We start from the raw sequence: 11,888 nt of genomic DNA, 5'->3' as shown, positions 1-11,888 counted from the left end.
ACTCTTTCTTGCTCTTTCTCTTGACCTACTTTCATCCATCCCCACTTAATGAGCAGAATGGAAGAGAAGTAGGAAAAGATTTCTCTGAACATCTTTTAAGTACATATTTTACATTATCTTCATGAGCATGTGGAAAGCATGCTGTGATCAGTAGCAAGAGGAGAGTTTCATTACCTGTTGAGTTAAACAGTAGTCTGTGTGTGAAGCAATAGTGTCCATCTCTCCTGCATAGAGGTGTTGATTTAAATTGATGATAAAAGCTTCATTGGCTTTGCTGTTTAAATCAGAGACCTTTGCAGTTTAACAATGTAATTAAGTTTGTTTACCACAATTTCTGTTCTGATAACACTGACTTTTTTTTTCTCAAGTTCTTTAAACAATTTGTCCTCTTTACAAGAAAGACACTTTGCAGCCAATAATTTGAGAAAACAAGTATTTTAAGAGTGGCTTTTTCATTGCTGTCCCTAAAGTTCAGTTTGTCTCTAATACTGAACTTCACATATCATTATAATATTTTTGGGTCCCAGTTAGATTTATCTAAGAGTTAAAAATAGTAGATTTGAATTCTTCCATTTTAACGTGTGCTGATGTGTGGGGAAGTATGTGGTTTCTCTTTTTTCTGCCATCTGACTGTTCTGACCGAACTCAGCTTTTTATAAAGATCTTTACGCAAATTCAGGAAGTGAAACTAAGGTAGTGCAGAAGAAAAATACAAGCACCTACTCCCTCTCTGCAGATCTCTCAGTAGTGGAGACCAAATAGTTGCCCAGAGAGGTTGCTCAGTGGTAATAGTGGGAAAATACCTTTGCAGCACTGCTATTCAAACACTTGTATTTTCATGTCTTAGAGGAAATAACATTCCTCTAACTATACAGAACTTTCCCTCTGTATGGATTTTCTCAGCCCAATCAGCACATAAATATCAAAGATTGTCAGTTACTGGTTTGAGCTTTTATTTATAAATTAACTTGCATGCATCCAGAAACCTGGAAAAGCAGTTGTTGCAGGAAAACTTCTGCATAAACACTTTACTGGAGAGAAATTTAGGTGAGGGAATGTGGAGAGAAATTTGACTGGTTCAGAACACTGAAAGTGCTGCAGAGCAAACACATTTAAAATTATTTGGATCTAAAATAGAGTTCTGTTAATCCATTTACCTATCTGATTTTGATGTTCATCTCTCAGCTTTCCTGCATGTAATTTGTTTTCTGTGAGAGCACCATTCACAGGGAGATCTGCTTACAGTTTTTTTATCTTCTCTTGGCCTGATTTGATACACAAAAGTAGCTCAGTTTTCTTTTAATGCTGTGTTTAGACAACATTTCAGTAGCTCAAGAAAATAGAAAAGGCTTTTAAGGTAACTGTTAAAAATTGCATTTGCAGGCTCTGAAAGTGCTTCTCCAATCCAATCTGCTCTTGGATCCCGATCACAGACACCCTCTCCTGCCACTCTTCATGCAGATCATATTGAGCAGAAGGATCTGCAGCTGGATGAGAAGCTCCACCACTCTGTTTTACAGACGCCAGATGACCTAGGCAATATCTGGAATAGAAAATATAAACCTGTTCTTTCTTTCTTTCAAATGCAATATAGTGAAGTAGCTAGTATCACATTAGTTGTAAACAATCCTGTACAAGGCTATTTTGTCTGCACTTTTACAAATATTTAATTACAGTGATTTCGTTTAAAAGCAAACAAAAACCTTTTGCATTTTGTCCAGCATTTCATCGGAAATACTAGCAGTAGATTGATAGTCCACACATTTATAATTGTTCTTTTTGATGCTTAGAGTTGTGGCAGCTTAATCTAGTATGTGGCCCTGCTGTGGATTGTTTTATTATTGATGTACAAATAATAAGACATAATTTTAAAGTAATGTTAGAATTTCCCCTTGGAAGTTTGGTTCTTTTCCCTTTCATATTTAAACAAATTTGTAATTACTTAACTATCTTAGCTATTGAATTCTAGGATACACTCATTTTGTAAATATGAAGTTGCCATTTCTCCCATATTTGGTCTCTTGGAAACAGAAGAGTGTCTGATGTGTATTTCAGACTCTTTTCCTTTTAAGTAGCCTATGGCTGGACGGAAATACCATCATTTTGCTTTGTACTTTGAAATCTACAACCTAGAAACCATTAGTGTCTCTACCACAGTGGTCCAGATCTTCAAAAGAAGAGGCTATGTGATTAGGCTGAATTCAGATTTAATTTTGATTTTTTGTATGCCTGTGGGAGCTGTGAGATTTTCAGAAGATCTCAGCAAATTCTGGTGCTGAGGTGTTTTGAAAATCCATCTGAAAAGGGTGGAAAGGAGATTCTGGATGCCTGCTGCTTTAAAACTGTGGTTCGTTAGCTAGTTTTGTGTGATTGTTTAGTTAGTTAAGTGTAAGCTGAGTAGACTTTAGTCATCGTAATCTATCGAAGTTTTCTTTGTATGGACAAACTAGATTTATCATCTTCCACCTAAAAAGAATGTTCATTCGTATAACACCGATGTGTAGAGAGAGCTAGGTGAGAGTTACACTGTGGTGCTAGGTTACTGAATGTTGCCTCTCCACTCATACAAATTTACTGCTTAAAGAATAGTGGCCAGAGACAGGTTTACTCTCGCCTTTCTCTTCAATTTGCACTAAAATACATTCCTAGTAGATTCTAAGGAAAATCATCTTTCTGTTTCATTGAGAAAAGTGTGAAGTTGAAATGTAATTTTCCTTGGAAGCAGGCAAGTAGAGTTCTGGAGATTCATTAACTCCAAAATATGTAAGACAGCACTTACAAAAGGATTGGCCTTACTAGGTCCATCAGATCCATATTAGGGCTCCAGTAGTGACCTTAAATGTTATTTATGGAAAGAGTATAAGAAACAGGACAATTCTTCCTCTACAGAGTTTCATAATATACATATAGTTAAACATATCCAGTTTTGAGGTGGCTGAATGGGTAAGAAATATCTTACTCTGAAAGCCTGATCTTTTTTTTCCTTTTGGTTTTAGGAAAACTATGTATGTAATAGCTATATCAGAACTTTTGTTTTTCTGGAGAGGTAGGTCTCACTATACTTTTTTGTTCCATTACAGAAACTAGTGAATTCCCCTCAGAATGTTGCAGCGTGATGGCTGGGGGAACGCTTACAGGATGGCACGCAGATGTTGCTACTGTGATGTGGAGACGAATGCTAGGAATTTTGGGAGATGTCAACAGCATAATGGATCCAGAGATTCATGCCCAGGTTTTTGATTACCTGTGTGAACTGTGGCAGAATCTGGCCAAGGTAAAAGAACTGAACCTCTTCTCCAACTTGACCTGATAGAGCAGGATTTTCAGAAGGAAAAAAACACCACTTTATATATTTAACTTAAATATTTGTCTTTTTATTTTGTTTTTGATAATTGCAGATAAGAGACAATCTTGGTATTTCAACAGATAACCTAACTTCACCATCTCCACCAGTTCTAATTCCACCACTGAGAATTCTAACACCATGGCTGTTCAAGGTAAATTTGCGCACTAAGCAGTGAAACAGAAATAAAAGTTTATGTAGGTGTAGAAGAGTGTTTAATGTGTTTTTTTGATTTATTAATAATATATATTGTTCTAAAACTGTAGGCAACAATGCTGACTGATAAATACAAACAAGGAAAGCTACATGCTTATAAGCTCATTTGTAAGACAATGAAGCGAAGACAAGATGTTTCTCCAAACAGGGATTTTTTAACTCATTTCTACAATATAATGCACTGTGGACTTCTTCATGTTGATCAAGTAAGTTTAATTACGAAATTCAGGTTAATGTGAGGGCAGAAAAGGTACTCTCTCATTTTTTACTGATTGTATGTTACAGATTGAAGCATGCAAGAGAGAGAAGGAAGCAGGTTTCTCTAAGGTCTACTGTTCTTCTTACTTGCTCCCTGATGCAACAGTTTAGCTAGTGGGAAAGTAAATTGTGCTCACTACGTTGGAGTAGTTTATTTCTACAGCAAGTATAGGAACCAGCAAACTAAGACATACTGAGTGTATCTAATCAATGGGAGTAGATCTTTTTCATAGGTTTTAATATGAACAAGTCTAAAAATATTGTATGGCTTAAACACTTCTTAAAGGCTTGCATCAGAAGTGTGAAAAAATTGGATTTGTGAACTTTTTTGAGGAGCAGTTAGAGGCATAGCGAGATCAGCGGTTCAAACAACCGTGTTTTCATTAGCTGGGCAAAATAGAACTAGTCGAAAATGATTCCACAGATGGCTATGGGTCAGGCAAATCTGCAGTTTCTGTCCTCTTAACAACCAGTTTGCACTGTTTTTCTTGCTGGATTGCAAATCTTCCTATAACATATTGCCATTTAGTGGGATATCACTACTATTGGAGAATTATTCAAAAGAGGAAAAGGGTTATTTTTTGTGATTATCTGTGAACTTGGGATGTTTTTTAATAATTAAAATATTTTGCACTTTTTCCAATACTTTTGAAGAAATTGCATTACATGTACAAAATCATGTACATTAATTTTAAAAACTGCCTAAGTCCACAAGAACGTAATATGCTGTGTTGAATAACTGTATAGCAGAAATGTTATAAAACACTTCATTATAATTCTTTCCTTATATTTTGGTTCCATACGGATATATATAAGAGCCTAGTACCTTTTTTAACATTACAGTCAGGTGATACTTGTTAGAGAGGATTAAACATGTTAAGAAGGTGTAATAACTGGTTATCTCACTATATCTCTTCTGTACATATTTCAATGAATGGTTAATCATTTATAGAACTCTTAAAAGCTAAATGTAAATGAATATAAGATGTGGCCTGGTACCGCCCTCATACAATAGTGTCCAAGATTAAATTGATCTATAAAGTGTATCACAGTTTACTTATATTAATATGAGCATACTTAAGGAATTTATCTTTTTATGCTACTCTTCACTCAATAACGAGTGTCAATTGCCACAATGAATTTGCTTTCCTGCATTTTTAATTTCTACCTTTGGTAAATACCTGCCTTTTTTTAATTCATTGTTCGTCTTGTGGATACTCTTTATTTCCTTCTGCAAGGATATTGTCAATACAATCATCAAGCACTGCTCTCCTCAGTTCTTTTCACTTGGTTTGCCTGGTGCCACCATGCTTATTATGGATTTCATTGTAGCAGCAGGAAGAGTGGCTGCTTCTTCTTTCCTCAATGTAAGTGTTCATCAATTAACTCTCATTTATGTGCAAGTGGAAAGAATTTGAGAGAAAACTGAGTAGTATTTTTGCTTGACTAGGGTGTTAACTTGGCCCAAGAATTCAATGTAATGGTTAGCAAATACAGATACTGTCAGTGGTTTATTGTAGAACAGGACACGTGCAAGTCCCCTCCAGAAAATATGTGAAGAATGCAAAAATTACTGTTGAAGCAGAGAATCTTCCTTTGCTTCAGAGTTCTCAGAATTGTGACTGTGATTTATCTGTGCTTTAAAATATTTTAAAATAAATGTCAGTTTTGACTGTACCTTCATTTAAAAAGTATATTTATTCCTCCCTATCTCTGCAGTGCAATGACTTCAGTGATCAGGCTTGAGATCTCAAATCTGCTAGTGTTTGCACTATTTGGATGTATTCCTCAGGAATATTGTTACCCAGGCAACTTCAGCCTATTATAGTAATACTGATATGATTACCTAGATACTGTTGGCCTTGCATGACTGTACTCTCTCAAAGCTCCCCAATACTCCCCTGCAATTGTCTGTGACTTTTGACTGTTTCTCACATCATTCCCCCTTTAACCAACTATGAAATCCAGCCTCCCTCAAGGTACTATCTGAAGCCTCTGTCAGCTTCTTACACTGTTACCTGTCACGTCCAGCAATGCCTCCTGTCACATCTGGTAGTTTTCCACGTCCTGTTCAGCTAGCTGAACCTAAGACCCCAGCCTAGTTAGTAGCTCAGTCATTTTTCTGTAGTCCTAATAATTCCTCTGCTTCCTTTTGACCATCTTGGAAGATGGGATGTGTGCATAAGTAGCAATCCATGGGGCTGTGATCTCGGTTTGCTCAGCTCTACAGGATTTGCAGAAGAAGAAAGGAAATAACTGTGTAGAGTTTCAGCCGTTGTTCTCTTTTAAGGCAGCTGGAAATGTCAGCTTCCTGATTGCAGTAAGAATATACATTTCTCCCCACCTTTTTTTCTTTTAGGCACCAAGAGTGGAAGCACAAGTTCTTTTAGGATCTCTAGTCTGTTTTCCCAATTTGTATCATGAACTACCAGCTCTTCACCCAAACATTCCTGACATTGCTGTGTCTCAGTTTACGGATGTTAAGGTAAGAATTTTCAGAATATTTGGATGGTATTCAGCTACCAAGTATATGTTTAATATGGTGTTTTTCCAGGAAATACTAACTAAAATCTTAAGATTCTAAAATTTTGCAGAAATAATTTTAAATAGATTATAAGGCCCAAGATCTCATAAAATCTTGTCGAACTTTATAGTACTAAACGTACTTTATAATGGCTATTAACTTAATAATAAAGTGTTTTCCTATATTTGTAAAAGGAAATGATGTGTTATCTCACTGATGTGTTATCTCACGTTTTCGAGCCTGCTCTTATTAGGGCTATTTGCAGATCTCACCGATTTAATCAGCTGAAATGAGAAGACTGAGAGGTTCAAGATACATTATTTAATTTATTGCGAATTCACAACTGGTGAAATCTGCCTGTGTTCCTCGGGGCTTTAGAAGACCTCTGTACATTAGTATGTACTTTTAGATAAAAAGCAGAGATTTATGGAGACCTTACCCTCTCTATTGTAACGCAGAGTTGGGTAGTGTGTCAGTGTACTGAAACTGGGCAGAGCTCAGTTCGTGTGTTTAATTGCTGTATGTTTGTCAGGTATGATTACTATGTCTAAGAAAGGCTCCCTGTAAGTTTCCAGATTGTTTCAATTTAGAGAGAGATGATGGCTTGGAAGCTGCTTTATACCTTGCTCCGTTTTGAGGACTGATTTTGAATTCCTTCTTTCTCATTTCTATTGTATAATGGCTGTTTACTTGAGCTTTATTAAGAGCAAGCTACAGCTTTAGGGACATTTCAATGCAGTTGAGTCAATATTCTTCTTGACATCATTCTTAAGGCACTGTAGTCACTTGTTCTGCAACTACTTCCAAAGACTTTTAAAATCAATATAATTTTTTAAAAATGCTTGTTTAAACCTCAAAGTTATAGGTTCTTTCTATAATACCCTTCAGCACTGTTCATAGAAACTAGCTTTAGGGAGTCCTTTGTTGTTCGGCGGTGTTTTTGTTTGGTTTTTTTTGTTTTGGTTTGGGGTTTTTTTTACGGTTGATATTTTATGGAAATGTTATGGCAAGAATTGGCAGAAATTAGGACAGTAACCTGTGGGATATTCTTGGGGTAGCACAATAATGAGCATCTGGGGCAGACTAGAAGCTTGAAGGTAGTGGTAAGCAAACAATTCATCTGACCACAAATGTAGAGGCTCAGCTAAGCAACATGCCTGTGTATGCTACAGTAAAATTCTAATTTTCTGATGCTTCATGTGAAGGAGTTACTGGTAAATCAATAAATATTTTTGTCTTTCTTTTAGGAACTTATAATTAAAACTGTGTTAAGCTCAGCAAGAGAGGAACCATCTGGTCCTGCACGGTAGGTCATACAAAAAGAGCTTCTAAATTATACTGTTTTAAGGTGAATATATTAAAGACCTTAAAGTAAAAGTTCATATGCATTTATTCAGTGTTTCCTTCACCACTATCAAAACTGGGGTCCACAACGTGAATTCAAAATTGTTTGTAAATAGACATGTTAAAAGAACAGACATCTTCTGTCAGACCAAATGCTGGTCTAGCCCAGTATCCGTTCTCTGATACTGGCTGATAGGAAAGGGCATAAATATGGGTAAGAGTATAAGCTGTATGTTTTCCCAGCCTATCTTGGTCTTCAGCTCAGGGATTTTCTGTATTAGAGAGGCATTTTTTGCTTTGATTAAGGACAAGATTATTTATGAGGGAGGTATGGTTATTTTTTATTAGACTACATGATTTAATTTGAAAAACAGAAATAATTCAAGGTACATGAGCCCTTCTTTACAGTACAGAAAAGAAGCAGAAAATACTGAGCTAAGCATTAAACTGGGAATGACTGCTCTGATGCTTAAACCTAAGCATCTTCATCAAATAGAGAACTTCAGAGAGGATAGTTACCAGTTTTCTGTTTCTTAATTTGTTTAGTATTTTGTTCCTCCCTGCCCATCCCCAGAAGCTTTCAGTTATATAGTCCTACGTATGGGATTGGAACAGGAATCTGTAATGCCTACAAAAGAAGAGCACACTTGTGTACATTATGTATTTGGGTGGAGTGTTTATATATGCTCAACTAATATATTGTCACTTAATAAATGCAAAATACTAGAACTTCATGCCTGAAAAATGTTACTGGAAAGATTAGCTCATTGAACCTTAAAATGTTTTGCTGGAAATCCAAGAGCAGTTTTCATCAGCCCACTTACATGTTCTTCACTTGATCTGATAATAATTCAACACAGGGGAAGGAAGGAATGTTCTGAGATCATTTTCATTTCATTTTTCATGTTCTTTTACAAAACAGAATTCTAAAAAGCATAACACTCTCCATTTTGCTTTTGAAAAAGGTGATTTAAATCCAGTTGGTTCAGAATATTATTGATTCTCTGGCACTGAAGCACACAGTATTAGCATCTTCAGTTCTGGCAGTGTGGCTGGGAAGAGGCAGGGAGCATCCTGCATGTCCCTATATCCTGTCTGGCTGTGAGGGTGCATACATAGGAGCAGAGGCACGTGTGCATGCCCAGCCTTTCAGAAAGCTGAGTTACGCTGCCCCAAAACGCAAAGTTGGACCACTGTGTGTAATAACTTCAGATGAAGATTAAAAAGGAATAGATTCCCAGTGTCTCCTTGGGTTACCTGTGCCTCTCTCCTTCTTCTGGGATATGGAAGTGTATGTCTTCATTGTGGGGATAATGATGTTCCCACAACTCCTGACGCTTGACTGCCTTACTCCTTGGTGGCAGTTTATCCACTGTCTTTTTTGGTAATAACTTCTCTGATACCATCTGCTTCACAGCAGTACAGAGTTCACCTGGGTTACTGTCAGAGGTCATATTTAGGATCTCCATTACGATTTTGCAACATTGACTTAGCCAGTAGTAGAGGCTTAATTGTCTTTGAAATTTCCGAGGAGAGAACTGAGATTTCTTGGAACTTAGGTATGTAGCTTTGTAGATCTCTAGCACGTCTGAGTGCTGTTATTGTTACCCAAGCCATAAATCTCTATTCATTATCTCTTCCACAGAGGCTCGATGTTTTGCGTTTCATTACATACTTGACCCAATTGAGCTTCAGGGAAGTCAGTTATCTGAAATATGTTCTACTCTCAGATCTCCATCTATAAAGATTAATAACTGTATTAATCAAATACCTCTCCTGCTGCTGACAGTCTGAAAAAGAAGTGGTAGGTTGATGAACTCGGTGTTCATCTCTTCTTCTGCTTGTGCTGTTAAGGCTGCGGTTCTTTAATAACAACATTGTAGCCAAATAACTACACGTTTTTTCAGAGACTACTCTGAATAATGATAATGAAACTGATGTTCTTAGTAGAAAACTCACAAAACTGGGTGTTTTGAATGTCAGTATGTCATCAGATGTGGAATGGTTCTCAGTAGCATGAAGAAAACTTAAAATAGTAACACAGACTTAGAGCTATCTACTCTTCTATATACTAAAAGTTTATTTTCTGAGTCAGCTTACACAAACTGTCTACATTTATTGTTAAATCCATGCTGTGTTCTTACCTTTTTCTGTTCAAAAAGGAGTGGAACACATACTATGGAAACAGCAAAAGTATAGATTGCTCCCCCTTCTCCGAGGCTGGAGTGTGTTTAAAACATTCCTGGCAGTAGCTTGCCTAAGGGGTCCTGAAAATTTTCTCAAAGAAGAAAGTTACAAAAATGTCATATAGACTGTTCCAATATTTCTCTAATTTTTATAGTCAGGTTGGTTTTATGACCAGTATATAGGAGAAATCTTTTCTACTGGAAATTAAATTCTTCAGTGACTGACTGCGTGTGAGCAGATTTATCATTTCCTCTCTTAATTGTGATCTAGACTCAATACATCCTTCAAATTTTCCTCCATATGCAGTATTTCCTGAAGCTGTTTATTATTTTTGTCACTTTTCTCCTAGGCTCCCTTAAGCTTGTCTTTACTCTTAAATTGTACTAATCAAAATGTAATGGAGACAATGTACAAAACAGAGTGGTTTGACATCTTATTTACACTATCACCTAGAATTAATTCCAAGATGTATTTTTGCTGCTTGTTAGCAGTTTCATGATTCTCTGTAGCCTTAAAATCCTTTTTCTACAGCACAGGCTTCATAGCCACTTCTGTTTCTGTTTCTATTCTAGCATATAATTTTTCCTTCCCAGATGTAATGCTTTGCAGTTCCCATGACCAGCTTGCATTTTGTCAATTTTGGATTGCTCTCCAATTTTATCCAGGGGATTTTGAATTCTGAAGTTGTTTCCAAAATATTTGCAGTCTGTGTTCTTGAATATAATTACTAATGATTCAGAGATTGCTCAAGCTAGGTCCTTAACATTTCTGAAGAAATTTCATCCATCTCTGCTCATTTGAACACATTTATCTAAATACTCTTTACCTTTACACTTCTTTTCTATTTCCTGTTTTTAAATGAAGAAACACCAACAAAAGTTAAAGTATTTAATCACAGTATGTATACTGTCTCTAGCATTGATTTACCTCTCCTCTATTCCTCCCTGTTTAGTGTCCGTCTAAAAACATGTGAATATCTATGATGAAATAACATTCCCCTCTTGTCTCTCTTTCCCAGAAGCTGTAAACAAATATGAGCAAACTCTCATGTTGGGGAGGAGGAAACTCCCACCACAATTTTTACTTTGTCTTAAGAAAACATATATGAATTTCCCATACATTGATTTCGGGTAGTATTTTTAATCCCAAAAGCACATAGAGATGCAGGAGTTCTTGATGTCTTTTGGATATTTCGTTGCTCAGAAGCGTGCTTCCTCTGTCCTTTCCTGTGCCTTCACTGGGGTACTTGGGATTTCTTGCTCGCTTTTAAATAAGTTACAGCATTATAAAGGTTTTTGTGTAGTTCTTTTGAAATATTAAAAATACATGTGTTGGACTTTAGCAAGACGTATCATGAATCATAAAAATGTCACATTCTTGTAGCATGTTGCTCAACAACTTGTCCTCCAACATTGTCTTACAGATGCGTTGCTCTTTGCAGCCTTGGTATTTGGATCTGTGAGGAGCTAGTTCATGAATCACATCATCCTCAGATCAAGGAAGCATTGAATGTGATTTGTGTTTCTTTAAAGGTGAGAGACTAACACTTTTACAATGTATATTGCCTTTATGTTTAAAGATACTTTGCCTTTTCAAAGTCACGATCACTTTTAGCATCCTTACATCCTTCACAGTCTCATTTTCAATCCTTACAAAGGACTGAATTCAGTTTGGTTGGTGGATCTCTGAATTCTGTGAAAAGAGATCTTTACCCTTCTTTAAGTTTGGAGGATATGGTGTGCTTGGAGATAAGATACTGGATCCCTATCTTAATGTATATCACTAGCCACTTCACTGTAACCTCTACCCTTTGGAGTATAATAGTTTGTCCATCACCCCATTTTTCATTAATAATCCTTGCAATTCAGGTTTCTGCAAAAGCACTTCTGGCTTTGTCCAGCTATACCTCTTCCCGCATCCTGGACCCAAACTTCCAGCAGGGTTTTCTGCATCTATTTGTAACTAGATCTAGGAGCCTGTGGTGGATTAGCCTTAAGTAAAGGTCAAACTCCCACC

At 36.5% G+C, this 11,888-nt stretch overlaps 1 protein-coding gene across 1 annotated transcript in view; it reads left to right on the top strand.

Moving 5' to 3' along the window:
* RALGAPA1 (Ral GTPase activating protein, alpha subunit 1 (catalytic)) overlaps positions 1-11,404 on the top strand; it is a gene marked incomplete at its 3' end in the record, with an annotated part of 56,915 nt that extends 45,511 nt beyond the window's left edge. The window contains exons 22-29 of the mRNA XM_009697374.1: positions 1,384-1,536; positions 3,081-3,274; positions 3,399-3,497; positions 3,610-3,765; positions 5,056-5,184; positions 6,177-6,302; positions 7,589-7,647; positions 11,296-11,404. Coding sequence (XP_009695676.1) covers positions 1,384-1,536; positions 3,081-3,274; positions 3,399-3,497; positions 3,610-3,765; positions 5,056-5,184; positions 6,177-6,302; positions 7,589-7,647; positions 11,296-11,404 — 1,025 coding nt within the window. The remainder of the gene's footprint in view (positions 1-1,383; positions 1,537-3,080; positions 3,275-3,398; positions 3,498-3,609; positions 3,766-5,055; positions 5,185-6,176; positions 6,303-7,588; positions 7,648-11,295) is intronic.
* Positions 11,405-11,888: the final 484 nt, after the last annotated feature.

This window comes from Cariama cristata, unplaced genomic scaffold, assembly GCF_000690535.1.
Source record: "Cariama cristata isolate BGI_N322 unplaced genomic scaffold, ASM69053v1 scaffold13443, whole genome shotgun sequence".
Lineage (NCBI taxonomy): Eukaryota > Metazoa > Chordata > Aves > Cariamiformes > Cariamidae > Cariama > Cariama cristata.
The sequence above is the reverse complement of the archived record's forward strand: the minus strand, read 5'-3'. Positions and strand labels throughout refer to the sequence as shown.